The 15,771-nt window shown below is 60.1% G+C and overlaps 1 protein-coding gene across 1 annotated transcript; it reads left to right on the forward strand.

The window, feature by feature from the left end:
* The first annotated feature begins 7,959 nt into the window (after positions 1 to 7,959).
* On the forward strand, positions 7,960 to 15,420 carry LOC147414942 (uncharacterized). Its single transcript, XM_086470380.1, has 10 exons — positions 7,960 to 8,014; positions 9,834 to 10,178; positions 11,145 to 11,414; positions 11,927 to 12,043; positions 12,594 to 12,695; positions 13,133 to 13,255; positions 13,482 to 13,574; positions 13,873 to 13,965; positions 14,247 to 14,304; positions 15,235 to 15,420. Exons 1-10 carry the CDS (start codon positions 7,960 to 7,962, stop codon positions 15,284 to 15,286), a joined length of 1,308 nt encoding a protein of 435 aa, XP_086326506.1. The 3' UTR covers positions 15,287 to 15,420.
* Positions 15,421 to 15,771: the final 351 nt, after the last annotated feature.

Below are 15,771 nucleotides of genomic sequence, written 5' to 3' on the forward strand. Positions count from 1 at the left end.
GAATGGCCTCAAGGTCTGCCAGGGGAGATGTGGGTTGGATATGGGGAAGAATTTCTGTACTGAAAGAGTGGTCAGACATGGGAACGGGCTGCCCAGGGCGGTGGTGGAGTCACCAGCCCTGGAGGTGTTCAAAAGACGTGCAGATGCGGTGCTGAGGGACCTGGTTTAGCGGTGGGCTTGGTCGTGCTAGGTCAATGGTTGGACCTGATGATCTCAAAGGTCTTTTCCAACCCAAATGATCTCCGAGAGTATTTTCTGAGCTGACGTACGCAGTCCAGCCTCTGGCCGGCACGGGGTGAAGCTGTCAGCCGTCGCCCCGGCGGGGCGGACAGGGAGCCCTCCTGCACGGCCTCTGCGCTTCCCCTGGCTCTGGGGGCCGGGGGAAGACGCCCGTCATGAACCCCAGGCACCGGTTACGAGCCTGAGCCCTCCCTGCTCCGTGCTGGGCACCCGCCGATCCCAGGTCCAGCACCCCCACGGGCTGGGCCGTCGGAGCCGCAGCAACCCCGACGGCGCAGCGAGGGAAGCTCACGCGTACCCACGCTGCAGGGGGGTGGCTTTCTGCACGGCGATATTTCCTCGGCCCCGTGTGGCCGTAGTGCTGCTCCCCAGCTCCTCGTGCTGCCCTCTGATCCCAAGGAGAGTGCCGTAATCGGCAGGAAGGCTCGAGAAAACGCGGTGAAACCAGTGAAACCACCGCAACTGCTCTTTTAGAGAGCGCTGACCCCGTCTGCTTTCTCTTGAACGGCAGATGCAGAAGCGCCAGGCCACGTCCTTTACTCCGCCGTTGGAATTTGTTCTGCCATCTCCCTCCTTCTGCTATTCCTGCTCTTCTACTGTGTACGGCACCGGGGTGAGTGGATCAGCTCCTGCTTCTTACCCTGCCAGGTTGCATCCTCCAGGCATGTTGGTGGGTGTCAAAGGTAGGGGAGGGCTCAGGAGTTGCCTGGGCTCTGCTCTTCGCACCAAAATCACTCCCTCTGTAAGGGCACCCCTCAAGCGTGCCACCCCCTTCCAGGCATAAGAGCTGCTGAACCCCTTTCGAGTTCCTAATGCAGCTGAAGGAAGCAGAAGCACCGCAGGGGTCTGTGGCGATGGTTTTCTCGTACCTTCTGGTGCTGAGATCAGCATCAAGATACGGCAACGTATCTAGTCTGTCAGAGGTGCCATTTCATGGACCCTGGAAAACGCATCCTCAAAGTGTGGCCGTGCCTATTCTGTTGTAGTTACCCTAAAACTCCAGCTGGAGAGAATACCTTGGGCTGCTTCCACTCTGAAATGAGCCAACAAGGTGCTCGCCTCCACAGCTCCCATCAGCGATGCCTTCAAAACCTTCCTCCCTGGGGATGCCTTTGTCAGGAAACAAATTCATTTCTTTCCAAGCGGAAGATTTCCCTTGCATTTTGAGAAAGTAGAAGTTACTGAAATCTCCATCTTAAAGGCAAAATCCACATGACCCTGGTGAAAGTGCCAACAGAGTCATCCCGGTCCTCCAGCGCTGGGAGAGAGGAAGGCGCAGACCGTCGGTGTGTCTGCCAGAAAACAAAACTCTCTTTGCTTTTTTCCCCCTAGGTGCAGCTGGGCAGCAGCAGAGGAGAATCATTAAACAGCAGCAGGTACGGGGGTGGGGGGAAATCTGAAATCTCCTGGGCACCGGCAGCGGGGTGACTGCTGACCACGGCCTGAATGAGAGGGACGGAGCGGGGTGTGAAATGAGGGAGTTGACTCGTTCTGGCGAGGGAAGGCTGCGAAGCGCCTGCCCTTTCCCCAGCTGCGCTGCAGCTCCACGGGTCCCCTCCACCTCCCTCCCGGTCAGACCCCAAACTAGGGGGTCCCCTCCACCTCCCTCCCAGTCAGACCTCACACCACCGCGGCTGGGAAGCCTGGGGGCAGCTTTGGCCGGCAGCAGCAGCAGGGAAAGGCGGAACGGTTAAATGTTGAGAACCGTGCAGAGGATCACCCCTCCCTGCTTCCTGGTCTCATGAATTATGTTAAAGCACTTCCTCAGGGATCGGTGGGGATGATCTGGGGACTCATCCCACACAGTTTTACCTGTGAAAAATAAGTAAATCACAGAGAAAGATGCAAAGAAACCCAAGGAGGAGAGAGAAGAGCAAGGTGGCTCGAGTCGTTTCTCTGCCCACCATGGAATGCTGGGGAAGGTGACTCCGTGGGGGTGTCCCAGAAGTACTGGAGTGCTCCAGGTCTGGCAGACCCTACCAGCCTACGGTTGTTTCCCCACAAAGAGGGGTTTGTGATTCATTTTTTGATTATTTTTTTTTTGTGAAACTAGCCAAGATTGAGGGTAGGCTCCCCACGCTGCGCTCTCTGGTCTGGAAACCACGACAAAACTTCAGGGAAGGTTTTCCTCCCCGTTTCCAGTGCCCATGGAGCTCTCCCGTCTGCTCGCCAGGCTCCGTCTGTCCTGGCTGAGGGGTCCTCGGGCAAAGCAGGCGTCACCTTCCAACGCACCCAATGGGCCGAGCCAGTTTTGCGTCCGCGGGATGGGGGAGCGGGGACCAGCGCTCCCCCACCGCTCTCGTGGGTGAAGCCACTCGGGCTTTACGTACCTCCAGCCTCCGCCAGCTCCCGGTTGTGCGCAGACAGTCAGCAGCTCCGGACCCCTGCCCACCCCAACGCGGGCTCTGGGGAATTCTCTCACCTTTGGTGTTTTCTTCGCGCTTCTCCAGGTCTCGAGCGTGGAGGAGTCCCACATGGGAAGCGCCGCGGTGAGGGCCGTGGAAACGGTTTATGCCAGAATTGGAGACAGCCTGGGACAGTCACGGCCGAGACCGGCGCCCGAGGTGGTGTACGCATCCGTGACTGCTCCCGGTTTGCCAGGGCTGGACGCTGGACGCTGCCACCTCCGGACATGACTGTGGGAGCTGCCTCAAGCAGGGCCTTTGCAGGAGGTAGTTGTGCCTCAAAGCAAAGAGGGTGTTTTTGTCACTGCTGCTGCACCCTCCGTGCCCCCCCTCCAGCAGCTCTGCACGCTGAGCCTGGGCTGTAAGGGGTTCGGAGCCACCGAGTGCGGGAATGCAGCCGTTTGCCTCGATCCGCAGTCTTGCTTCAGTTTGAGGGGTTTTAGTTTCTCCTTGAGACATTCTGAGAGTCACAGAGACACCTGGTGTGAGAGAAAGGTGGCAAAGGCAAACCAACGGGTCTGCTCAGCCTGTCTCAGGGGGAAGGCTGTCTTTTGGCTGGACCGGAGGTCCAGGATTTGGGGTGATGGGTTTAACAGGAACTTCAGCACCTGATTTTGGAAGTGAGGTGCCGCTGGCTCTCACAGTTTTTTGCCAGTTGTGTTGTTTGCCGAATGTCAACCAGGAAAAACGGGCTCCTCCGTTACGTGCCTGCTCCGGAGCTGCCAGGCTTTGGTCTGTTCGCTGCAGCTCGCGCATCCCGGCCACCAGCGGCTGCTCTTCCCGTCAGGCAGCTGAGCTGGGTAGCTGTAGATCCATGTACCTCCGGAGCGAGGCAAGTGTCTGCTGGGGGCTGGCAAAATGCTGCGTTTGCACCGATTCCGTGCAGTTTTGTGCTGATGAGGCTCGCCTAGACCTGCCCTCAACGCTGGCCGGTGTGTGAACGGCGTAACGGTGGCCTCGTGCTGTGGAAACGCCGCCCTGCTTTGGCAGGCTGCATGCGTAGGCTGGGGGAGGAGAAAGCTGGCCCTATGCTTGCCTCGAGCAGCTGAGCAAAGACCTCGCAGCAAAGCCCCCAGCTCCTCTTGCAGCCCCAGACACCGCACAGCCGCAGGGTCTCACCTCTGCCGGAGGGAGAGCACGCTGCCTGCGAAACGGAGAGGAAACTGCAGAAATTAACAGGGTGAAAAAAATTAAAGCGTGAGGAGAGAAGGCTGGCCCCACTTGCTCCGTGGTGCTCTTCGTGCTTCCCTGTTTCTACCTGCTCCTCTCCACCTCCTTGCTCGCCCTGAGCTCCCACCGCAGAAGACGTTCGGTCTTCGCCTACGCTGTCTCCCGTCCCGGTCTCTAACCCACGCTGCGGCCCCACCGGCTGCCTCTGCCTTTTCATTTCCTTCTCTGAGCAGCTTCTTCGCAGGGTTTTGCCCCCCAGGCCCTTCTTTGTTCGCCTTTAAAGGTCAGCGTGGCTTTCCTTGTGGCTGCGAACGGCTCGGCGCTCGCGGACCGCCGGCGCTTGCAGAGCTCGGGCGCTGGCTGGCCGCATCTCAGAGCAGCGCGGATCCGTGCAGCCTTGTGTTTTGGAGGCTCCAAGGGGCGCGCAGGTCCTCTCGACAGCCTTGCTGCTCGTTGCTATTTATTCTCCCGCGTTTCAATCCATCCCAGGCCCGTGTGGCTGAACATCCTCCTTTGAGAGTGCTGCTGAAGGGGTGGGGGACCTGGTGACAAAGGACATGGCCGAGGCACCCAGTGCAGCCTTCACCTCGGTTTTTACCACTGAGACTGGCCTTTGGCAACCCAAGGGCCTGGAGAAAGGCCACAGCGAGGAGGGCTCGGGTTAGGCAGCGCTGAAGCGAACGGCACGTGCCAAGGGGCCCCGAGGAGATGCACCCACAAGTCCCAAGGGAGCTGGCTGATGGCATCGCGGGGCCACTCCTGGCAATCCTTGAAAGGCTGCGGCAACGGGGAGAGGTTTCTGAAGGCTGGGGGAGAGCTCCTGTCCTGAAAGGGGCAAGAAGGAGGGCACGGGGCGCTACAGGGCGGTGAGCTGCGTCTCCATCCCTGGGCAGGCGATGGAGAAGCTCATCCTGGGAGCCGTTTCCCAGCACGGGAAGGACAAGGAGGTGAGCAGGAGGAGTCAGCTGGGATTTATGAGTGAGAAATCCCGCTTAAACCACCCCGACAGCCTGCTGCACTGGCTGGCCACAGCAAAGCCCTCTCCTTGCCCGGGCCGCCCCCACACACTGCGGTCCAGATCGGCAGTTCTGTGGGCAGGACTCGGGCGTCTGTCCCCGTTGCTCTTGCCTGAAGGGGGGGGTGGCAGTTTGTCTCCTCCAGCCTGGGGACCTCAGAAGGGGGTGAGCAGCCATCGGCTGCTCCCTGCACGTGCTTGCTACCTCCTGGGCTTGGTCCTGCTGGGGGTGGAGGGGTCCCCGGCCGCTGTCTGCAACAGGGATGCTGAGGCTGACCAGAAAACGCCATTTACTTCTTCATCCCCACACTTCCAAGTTCTGGCAGAGACCGGCGGTCGTCCCTTCGTGACTGTGGGGTTGCAGCAGCACGGGAGTGGGAAGAGAGAAGGACCTGGGGTTGTGCTTTCAGCAGTCTGTGGCATGAGTTTCACATCTGCTGGTGGTTTCTGCTCTTCTTTCCAACCGCAATAAGCTGCGCCGGCCTGAAGTGGCGGGTGTGCAAACTCTTCCTCGCACCTCGTTTTTACAGGTTCGTGCTGCTGTGTTTGCTGTTTGGTCTCTCCCAGCCCCTCAAAAGGTGCAGGGTGCAGCGCAAGTGCCAGAAAAGCTTTTAAAACCCTTGCGAAAGGAGTTAAGTGCTAGCAGAAACCCGCCTCCGTTTTTCATGTAGTTTATTTAAGATAAAGTAGAGAACGTGTTTTTAAAGTTTCAACAGCGTGGGTGGATTAATGGGGCTGGAGCGTCCTGCCTGATAAAAATTACTCTTTGGAGCGGTTGAACGAAGAGGTGGATCTGGATGATGGGGATGTGGTGGGAGCGGCGTGCGGGCAACGCTCCCGTGCTCATCCTTCCTGCGAGCAAACGAAATACCCACCTGGGGAACAAAAGCTTCATCCTTCGGTGTGTTTCTGAAGTCACCTTTGGGTGAAGGGTCGCCCCAAACGCTGCTCTGGCACGTGGATGCACCCGCTGCGGCTGCCAAGGGCTGCCCAAGGAACGTGCTGGGCCATCCCCGGGGAAAGGACAGAGCTGTCGGTCCTCTTCGCAAACTGCATTTCCCTGCTCGTGGCTTGCGCCCCTGCCCTCGCCCTGCTTCCAGTTGCTTTTGGCTCCTCGGGCATCCCAAGCTGACGTAAACTGCGTGCAGAACCTCGCTGGACGTGTGATATAACCCCAAAAACCCCCGGCCCCGCATTGAGGAACCGAGTGGATGGAAACAGAGAACCTGCTCTCTGCTGGGCACGGGGAGAAGGAGAAGTTAAATTAAAAATGAAAATGCACAGCTGGCCCCGGAACGATGGGAAAGGCAGAATGTGAGGGGGAGCAGCCTCCCAGTTAACACCCACAGAGAAAAGTTCTGCTTGGCGTACAGCTTGTGCGGAGCTCGCGGTGAGCTCCGCTTGTCTTAAAGGTCATTGTCCTTCCTGCCCAAAGACGCCCGTCCTGCCCGCTGGGGCTGCAGGTCGATGGCACCGTCGCTGCCGAGGCTGAGCCAACCTGGCCAGGGCACAGGGAGCTCCTGAAGGCAGCCGGTGTGACAGGGCACGGCGTGTGGAGCGCCGAAACTCGGAGCATGGCGGGCGAGGTGCGGCGGGGTTTCACGGTGGGGGTGGAAATGAGAAAGGGCTGAACTCCTCGGCTAAGCGTGAGGGGCGCTGGGGACCTCTTGGGGGGAAGCCTTGCAAAGCCAGTGTTGCCTGGGTCAGACCGAACTGGCGACACCAGCTGGGGTTTTCTGGGTAACGGCGTCAGGAAGGCTAAAACTGGGGATGGAGGTAGCAAAATGAGGACCGGGGCGGGGGGGGGAAGTAATTACAGGCATCTTTATTTGGAAGGAGACGGGTGGAGAAAGGGTCAAGAAATGGGACAAGGGATGGTAAGGTCGGCGTCGGGCTGGGCACGGCGTGGGGGTCGGACGTGCTTTGGCGGGTGGGAGGTGCAGGCTGGGGTCTGGGGGCTGATGGAGCCCACGGGTACCACCGTGTGGGTGCTCTGGACCTGATGACATCTGCAGCCACCCCCCCTTTTCCCAAGGCTTTACACACAGCTCTCCTGCCCCAGCATCCGTCTCGCTCTGGTTTTGGTGGTCCGTGGGAGTCAGACGGGGCCAGCGGTGCCCAGCAGGGCAGGAAAGTTTTCCAAAGCGCTCTGGGACAGAGCTCGAACCTTCCCAAGTCTCTCATCCCTCTGCTCTTTAGTCTAAAGCTTGAAGCTTGGTCCCCAGGTGGTCTTCTGATCCCAGGAGCGTCCCTCCCTTAAACTGAAATTCCCTTTGCAGAGAGCTGTTGGGACATGGATGATCCCAGCCCAAATCTGCCTTGGCGGAGGAAAAAGCCGCTGACGGTGGGACAAGTGTCTCAGAGCCCACCTGAGCCCTTGGCCACCGCTGGAAACAGGCTGGAGGATGGGTTTGACCCCTGCTCTGCTCGGGGAGCCGGGCTGCTCTCCCAGGGACGGGATGGAAGATGATTGAGCTGTGAGAAAGGGATGGGGAAGGAGCTTCTGGCCTCGGGGCATGGAGGTGATCTGGGACATCCCCTGTCATTTATAGTGCTGCAAGAACCGGAATGGGAAACCTCTCCCTGAAGCGGAGGCAGCCGGGTGATTCTCCCCGGTTTGGCCCGGCCATCCAGCTCAACGTTTCTTGCAACGGCACCACTTCTGGGGCTGCCGGGCGGCCCCTGGGGGGTTCCCCCTCTGCCCTGCCCCGGCAGAAAGGCCCCCCGGGCTCTGGGCACCGGCAGCCGCTGCTCCCAGGCAGCCATCGATCCGGCAGCTCTGCCTTCCCACGCTGCCCGCCCGCAGCGCCGGGGAGCGGCCGGCCTCGCCGAGCGCGGGGGTGAGAGCGGGGAGCTGCCCCCCGCGTCCCGGCAAGGGTCCCCTGGCAGAGGGGCAGGAGAGGAGGCGGCCAGGAAGGAGAGGAGCGATCAGGAGGAGAACAGCGAGGCTGGAGCCAGTCCAGGCTGGGAGTATCCCCAGCGCTGCCCTCGCGAGCATCGGAAACCCGGTCCTGCAGACGGCGAAAACTCCTGGCGCGGCGCAGCCTGACCTGCCGTCCTCGTCGCAGCGCGGGGCCCGAGGGGCTGTTGTGGAAGCGTGGCGAGTTTTGAGCCCTTTTTCCTTGACAGATGCTGACGCGCCGTCCCGCGGAGCTGCTGGGGACCAGCTGGGTGCTCCTCGCAGGTAAGTTATCCCCGAGCCGGGCGAGGTGCCGATGCGGACCGGTGGGCTCCGGGCCAGATCCTCGCCCGTTGCAAACCCACGGAGAGCCTGAGGCTTCAGCGGAGCTTTGCAGTCGCGCACGGGGATCTCTGGTCCTTACAATTTGGTCTTTTTAACAGGGCAAAGTGCTGGAGGTGAAAGGGAAAGGTGTCGCTGCTTTGCTAGCCAAAGACAGAGGGAGAGGCAGCTCAGGAGCTAGGCGTGGTGCTAAGGCTGAAAGTCTGCTGCAGAGAGATTTATGCTGGGGCTGATGTATGTAATAACAGAAAATTTACGGCAGTTACCCTCACGTGAGCCGTCTCGCCGTGCTCCTTACGGACGCACTGGCTGCCTTGAAGCAGAAATGCATGAAGAGTTTCAGGGTGAGCGTCTAAAACGGAAAAGAGACCCATTACAGCACACCCAGATATTCAGATGCCGCGGTGTCAGCGAGCTCTGAGCGGCTGTAGGATGAGCTTTGGGGACTGCAGTTGTAAAAAGGCGCCTGCGGTGAAGTGCTACCTTCTGCTCGTGGCGCTGCGTGTTCTGTGTAAACGGTGTTCTCTTGGAGCAAGGGGATTTCCAGGCGTAAGGTTGCTTCTTCTCCCTGCACATCTTCCACTTCGGGGGACACGAAGGCATGAAAATAGAAACCGGCAGCTGTTTCTCAAGGTTATGAGAGTGAGAGATGAAAACGACCAGATGAGCTTGATTTATTTGCGCTGTTACACCTCTTTCCTTTCCCACCTCTGCTGCAAAGTTTCTAAAAGAAACCCCCAGTCAGAGCACAAGGGATGGCGTTCAGGACCGTTGGCAGAGACGGCAGGCGGCAGTGTCAGTGCGCGCCAACCTCCGCTTTACCGGGGCGGGAACCGAGTCACGGCGGAGAGAGAAGAGCGAACGCAGCCTCTGCCCGCCGAGCATCCCCCCGCCTCGCCGCAGGCAGCCGGGCTCGGTGGCGGGTGCCTGGGGACGGGCTGGGATCGCTGCCGCCGGCCCCTGAGTCCCGGCGAGCCTCAGAGGTGACGCTCCCGTGCGAGGGCTGGACCGGCGGCTTCGGCGAGGAGAAGCGGAGCTTTGGCAGAAACGCTGGTGCCTCCCGCAGAGCCGCCTCGGAGGAGGATTGCCGCTGGCAATTCACTCTGCCGGGGTAGATCAACGCCCTTCCCTCCCTTCCCTCTGCCCAGGGCCGGCTCCTCGCTTTAAACCCTCTAACCTCACCTTTTCGGTTTTTAATGAAGCCACTCCACCAGACAGCACTGCAGCGGTGATTTTCTGCCTTCCCTAGAAAGCCCTTTTTTTGGGGGTGGGTGCTGGGAGCCGTGACCTCCCCGCAGCGGCTCCCCTTGAAGTCCTCAGGCGCCTGTTAGAGCCCGAGGGACGAGTTTGGGGGGACGGAGCCGCGTCCCGCTCGGCTGGCAGCGTGCGGGCGCTTTCAGCCCCAAACAAGACCAGGAGTTGGGAATGTGGAAACGACGTCGGGTTCGGGATGTCCCTTCTGGGCACAGACCCGGGGGGGAAATGCCGCCCGAACACACACCCCCCCCGCTCGAGCAGCAGCGGCAGCTCGCGGCCCCTCCAAGCGCCCTGTGCTGTATTTGGGCACCTGTATCGGCTCCGGCCGGGGTGCCTCCCCGCCTGGCAGCGTGACGGGCGACGGCTTTGTGAGAGGCTGTGACCAAGGGGTCCGGGTACCACGTGCGTGTCCTCGGCACAGAGAGGGTACCAAAGCCTCTCCCAAGCCGCGCCGACTTGCTCCATCTCCCCTGCTCACCTCCCCTTCCCCTCCCGTCCCGTCCAGGGCTGCTGGTGCCTTTGCACCAAGGGGCAGAAGCGGTGGGAGCCCTCGAGAGAAAAGCCGCCGCTGTGGGATCCTCGGTGCTGCTTCCCGGGCCGGGTAACGTCACGCGCGTCTGCTCCACGCGGTGGGAGTACCTCAACGGCACCAGCTCCCGCACCATCCTGCAGCACTACGGGGGGGCTCACAAGCCAACCCTCCGCGCGCCCTACGCAGGACGAGCCGTTTTCCATCCATCCGATGGATCTCTCTTGCTGGAGGACGTCCGGGAAAGCGACAGCGGCACCTACAAAGTGACAATCGATGCGGGAGAGCAGGAGAGCCTGAAAATCCTGCTGGAAGTCCTCAGTAAGTTGGTGGGCACAGGAGGGAAGAGCGGGGTGATGGATGCAAGCAGAGCGGTGGCGTTATTTCACTGTAGGGGGACCATTGGCCTTGGAGAAGGGATGTGATCCAAGCCTAATGGGCCAGTCATGAGTTTGTTTGAACCTGCTGTGCACGGAGACAGCACCAGGGAGGCGTTGGGAAGAGGTTCCCAACCTCTCCTAGGGGAGAAGGTCTGGTGGGGCTGCCCAAGGAGACCTTCTAGGGTGCGTGGCTGTGACAGAGGGCTGGGCTCCAGCCTGGGAAGGCGATTTCCTCCCCAATTTGCTACTCTCAGCGCAGGGATGGAGGGGCCGGGGGGGATGCTGAGCGTCCGCTGCCACCTGCGGAGAGTACCCCCAGCCCTTCTGCGGGGGAGACCAGGCAGAGCCGACGGCGCGAAGCCCAGCAGGGGGGGCTTTATGGAGAAGTCGCCAAAACAATCCCCCCCCTCGGACCATACTGATGGTCTGTTTGCAATTTGCAGGCGCCAGCTGCTGTCGCAGAGATAAGAGCGGCTTGAAATAACACAGAACTTCCCCCTCCCTGTCGCTCTCGGCAATTCCCTTAATTTGCTTTGTCGTTCTCCTTTCGCTGCTGCAGTAACGCCACTGCCATTATGCTGCCGCAGCCCTTCACCACTCGTTTCCCCTTTCCACCGCACATAAATCTGTGGGAACTGCTTCCTTTCCCTCTGGTTTTCTCATTTCCTGACATATTTTTTCATGCCCTGTATATACCCAAATGGAATAAAAAAAAACAACCACTCAGCTAGGGAAAAAAAAAGAAAAAGCCCAAACCCAGAAAGCACAGCGGCCCCGAGCGAGCGGCACAGGGCTGCCCAAGGGGGGCAGCTGCAGGCTCGAGGACGCAGCGGTGACAACTGCAGCCCAGACCCCCATCATGGATGCTCCGTCTGAGAGAAGCGCCGGTGTTTCTGTCCCCTTTCAGAGCCCGTGTCTCGCCCTCGGCTCTGGAGCGGCGCTCTGGTGGCCCGGGCCACCGGCGAGGTGCTGTGTGACGTGGCGGAGGGCAGGGTGGATGCCGTCGCCTGGAAGAAGGACGGGCAGCCCCTTCCCGCCGACAGAAGTTCCCGCCGCTCCAACAGCCTCAGCGTCGTGTACCTGAGGCCGGCGAAGAAGTCGGACTGCGGCTCCTACTCCTGCAACGCCAGCAACGGGATAAGCTGGCAGGAAACCTCCCTGGACGTCGCGGTAGCAGGTGATCACCGCTGGGGTTTCACCTCCTGCTCTCCAACCCTTCCCTGGGGATCCCTGGGTGGTTTCATCCCAACCCTCTGCCTCCATCCCCCCGAGGTCTGGCCGCCCTCTCGTGAGGTCGCGGCTCACGTGCTGCTGCCGGGAGCCCCCCGTCGTAGGATGGGCAGCAGCGATTCCCGGTCTCTGATCCCACCAAGGCGCAGTCCTTGGCAGGAGATTGGCCGTTGCCTCTTGGAGAAGGTCCCAAGTGATGGCCCTTGGCCAAGGTGATGACGAGCAGGACACGAGCAGGCGGGTGGTGGCCAGGAAGCCTGCGGGCAGCAGGCGTCCCACGTTGGACATGCCATGGACCACAGCCTGCAGCAGAAAGCGCCCATTTGGCCACTAGCTGCCCGATAAACTGACCCTGTCCTGGCAACGGAGGAGCCCCGTGGCCTACCAGAGCCGTCCATGCTGGTCCCGCCGGTGGCCTGACTCCTGGCTCCTCGGGGCTTGGGGTTTGTTTTTCCCCAGGTCTTTCCCCTCCCTTGCAGGATGTGCTGAGGATCGCGGTGGTTGCTGTGGTCTTTGCTGCCGTCTCGGGATGGGGATTAATTTTTCCCGTCTGCCAGTCTGAAAAGCTGCGAATAAGTGAGTCTGCAGTTGGGGGGCAGCCGAACCCTCGTTTCCCTTGTCTGGTGGGGGAGAGCGAGGAGCGTGGCTGCGGGGAGAGCTGGTAATCGGCTTCTTCCCTTTCCAGCCGCCGAAACACCTCGTCTTCCCATCATCTGGCTGGTCTTTATAAGAGAAACTGTCCTCAGCCAATTTTTTTTAACCTCAAAAACTGATTTTACCCTGTTTTCAAGCTGGGCGAGACCCTGATACTTCCCATTTTTGCCCTAGAGGGTTGAGGTGGTTGAATCTTTATAGAAAAAAGGTGTTTCCCAGGAGCATTTTTTTTAATGACAAGACTCCATTTTTAAGAGATTCCTTTAACAACACTCTGTACCAGGGGGCACAGACCCCTTTCCAGCTGCCCACACTAAGGACCAGGTCAAGCCCACTGGGCCCTTGCCAGGGATAACCCACGGCATCCTGGGGGGCGACACGGGCTGCATCCCACGCTGAGGAAGGGGTGGGGGCTGGCGCGGGACATCACTGGGGTCCGCAGCAGTCACCCCACGCTGCCCTGGCTCTCTAGGGGGGGAGCTGTGGAGGTGGCTCAGCGTCTACACCTGCGGGCTGGTGTGCGTCGCCTCCATCCTGGCAGGCACCGCCGGGATCCTCTGGATGCGAGAGGAAGGTAGGATCCTTGCTGCGCAAATACACGGGGTGAAGACCTCGGGGGGGGTGTAGAGTCTCGGGGGGAGGGAGGCAGCGCCCCGAGAAGGGGGGGGTCACGCAGCTAAACATGCAGGGATGGACTCAGCCAGAGCGACACGTGTCCTCCCCACGTGCGGTCTGTGCTAGTGGGGGCGGGCCTGGGCCACCGTACGGATTACACGCCCGGCCATACGATGGGTATCGTCAGGTCCCTTTACCCAGAGCCCTTTCCCAGAGTTAATTGCAGAAGGGCACTTAGAATGATGAAGGGATGGAGGGGCTGCTTGCAAGGACAGGTTGAAAAGGCTGGGAGCCGGGAGAGGGTGAGCAAGGGGGGGGTGATGGAGGGTTCCAAGATGACGAAGGTGGCAGACAAATGCAAGGACTGATGCTCTGCCTTGTCCTGTTTTCTTCCAGGCCCTTCTGTTGCCATCATATTGCCGGAGATCGCCCTTACGTACGTGATCGTGGTGACCTTCCTGGTCTCCGCCACCGTGACCTTCCAGCCTACAAAGCTCATCCAACTGAAAAGCAAAGCAGGTGAGCTGTGTTACGGCGGGCAGCAGGGAGGGAGATAAAACTGGACCACGGGGGGTTTATTTTGCCCAAAAAATCTCATCCTTAACTTTGTAAGATGAAAACTTGATTTCTACTTCTGTGCTGACTCAGGCTGGTGGATTCCCCACCAGCCCACGGGGGAGGGCAGAGCCCCACGGGCGTCTCGTAACGCACGTTAACATCCCTGCGTCGTCTTTCCCTCGGCCAGCGCAGCGCACGATGGGCTACGCCGCTCCCGGAGGAGTGCTTTCGGTGGTACTGACGACCAGCTTCCTCATAAAGAACGTCCACCATCGCCACGGTGAGAGGGGATGCTCCAGGGACCTCCCCGAGGACTGGTCACCCTGGGGCTCAAACGTGACCATGATACGTAATCCTGATACCCCTTCGACTCGGCCGTTCGGTGTTAGACCTGCTCCCAAAAAAAAAGCCAACAAATTGGGGTGAAATCTTTGCACAGGCAAAATTAGCTTTCATTCCCCCCCTGCCCCGCCCTTTTTTTTGGGGGGGGGGGGGGGTGTGCATATTTTCACATTTTGCCTTTCTCCTTTCTGCTTCGGGTGCTGCTTTGTGCCGACGCCTCGTTTCTCTGACGGCAGAAGAAGGATGCACGGCGTTCGTGGACCTGACCGCCCTCGCAGTCAGCACGGCGGCCGTGTCAGCCCTCCCACTCCTCGCCATCTTCCTCTGCTGTAAGTCCTCCCGCTCCTTCGTTTCACTGCCCCCTCCCACCCCGAGTGCCCTGTATCTGGCGAGCTGGTTTCCCTCTGGCCCCACGCGATCAAGCAGCCAAGTGAATTATTCGAAAATTATTCGGTCGGCTCTTGTGAAGACCCCAAGACCTCTCCACTGGTCGTTGCCCTTCCCCGGTGACCCCAGACACTATCCCCCGAGTACAACATCCCCCACTGTGCGTTCGGTGACTCTCTTCCGCGTTCTCCCGGTGCCTGGGAACAGACTTGTCCTTTCGCAGATCACACGAGGCAGGGGTGGCTGGAGGAACGTGACGCCGGTTGGGTGGACAAGGACAGGTAGATCCTCTATTGCTGTTTTCCACATAAATTCATAGAATCATGGAATGGTTTGGGTGGGAAGGGACCTTAAAGATCATTTCGTTCCAACCCCCTGCCATGGGCAGGGACACCTCCCACCAGACCAGGTCGCTCCCAGCCCCATCCAGCCTGGCCTCGAGCCCTGCCAGGGAGGGGGCAGCCACAGCCGCTCTGGGCAGCCTGGGCCAGGGCCTCACTGCCCTCACCATAAAGAATTTCTTCCTCATCTCTAACCTAAATATCCCCACTTCCAGTGTGAATCCATTACCCCTCGTCCCATCACGACCCTCCCTGATGAAGAGTCGCTCCCCACCTTTCCTGTAGCCCCCTTCCAGCACTGGAAGGGCACTCTAAGGTCTCCAACTCACACTGTTTTGAAGGGAAAAGGGCAGGATATGGAAACTATCCCACACCTTGTATTAAGTCCTAGACCCCACAAACGTGCTGCCCTTCCAGCCCCTGATTTCACCCTGGGTTCGGTGGGTCGCTCTGGGGGAGGTCCCGCTCCAGCCAGGTGCTTGAGTGCCGGCTCAAATCGCCCCACAAACCTCAGCCTGAAGCCTTTGAGGCTTAATTCCTCAAAAATCTTTGGATTTCAGCCATGCCGTGAGGGCATTTGGGCTTAGCCAACCCGCGGGCCCTGCTGGAAACCCCCCAGGGCATCACAGCCCCACGGGCCTCACCCGGCTTCTCTTTGCCACAACCACCCCGAGCTACAGAGGAATGAGGATCCCACCCGCAGCCGTTCGCAGGGTCTTGATGGGTCTTTGGGCCACGCGAGGGCGGGTGCAGAGAGAGGCCACCGCAGCCCTCGCCTCTGCCCGGTGCGCGGGGCGGGTCTGGGGGGGGCAACCCCAGCGCCCCCGGCTCTGGCGATGCTCAGCACGTCCCACCTCCTCGTCCTTCCAGGTCCTTCGAGGTGTCTCAGCCCAGCAGCCAGGATGCTGTTTCCACCTGTTAGAGGTCCGTCGGGGCGTTTCTCAGGCGGCTGAGTCAACCCAGCCCTCCTCCCTGGTTTGGCGGGTTCAGGGCTCTCGGTTTCAGTGAGTTCGAGCCTCCGCAATCCCCGTAATAAACGGCAACGGCGTGAACTCATTTCTGCCTTTTTGTTTTTAACACGGAACGGGGGGAGGCCAGAGGCACGTTTTCCCCCTCCTTTCTCTTTAAAGCCAGGCCCCAAAGCAGAGAAGGGCCTTTGGAGATAGTTGCAGGATTCTCTCTCAGTGGTTTGTGGGCCACATCTTTTTTTAACCGCGTGTGAGCAACGAAATGTGCCCACCCCACCCTTCCCCACTGCCACGCTTGACTTCTCACCCCGCCCCGGTGCAGGCGGTTTCGGGGCACAGTTTAGGGTGGGGGTGCATCAGGCGCTCTCTCCCCCTGAATCTGCAGGGCCACGTGCTGCCTGTCCCCTTTAGGATGGGGCAGCATCTCCAGGGGACCCCG

This window comes from Leptosomus discolor, chromosome 9, assembly GCF_034619465.1.
Source record: "Leptosomus discolor isolate bLepDis1 chromosome 9, bLepDis1.hap2, whole genome shotgun sequence".
Classification (NCBI taxonomy): domain Eukaryota; kingdom Metazoa; phylum Chordata; class Aves; order Leptosomiformes; family Leptosomidae; genus Leptosomus; species Leptosomus discolor.

Coding starts and splice junctions, on each gene's coding strand:
- LOC147414942 (XM_086470380.1), top strand. CDS start 7,960: ATGCTGACGCGCCGTCCCGCGGAGCTGCTGGGGACCAGCTGGGTGCTC. Junction 8,015..9,833: donor CAGCTGGGTGCTCCTCGCAG/GTAAGTTATCCC, acceptor CGTCCCGTCCAG/GGCTGCTGGTGCCTTTGCAC. Junction 13,575..13,872: donor GAACGTCCACCATCGCCACG/GTGAGAGGGGAT, acceptor CTCTGACGGCAG/AAGAAGGATGCACGGCGTTC.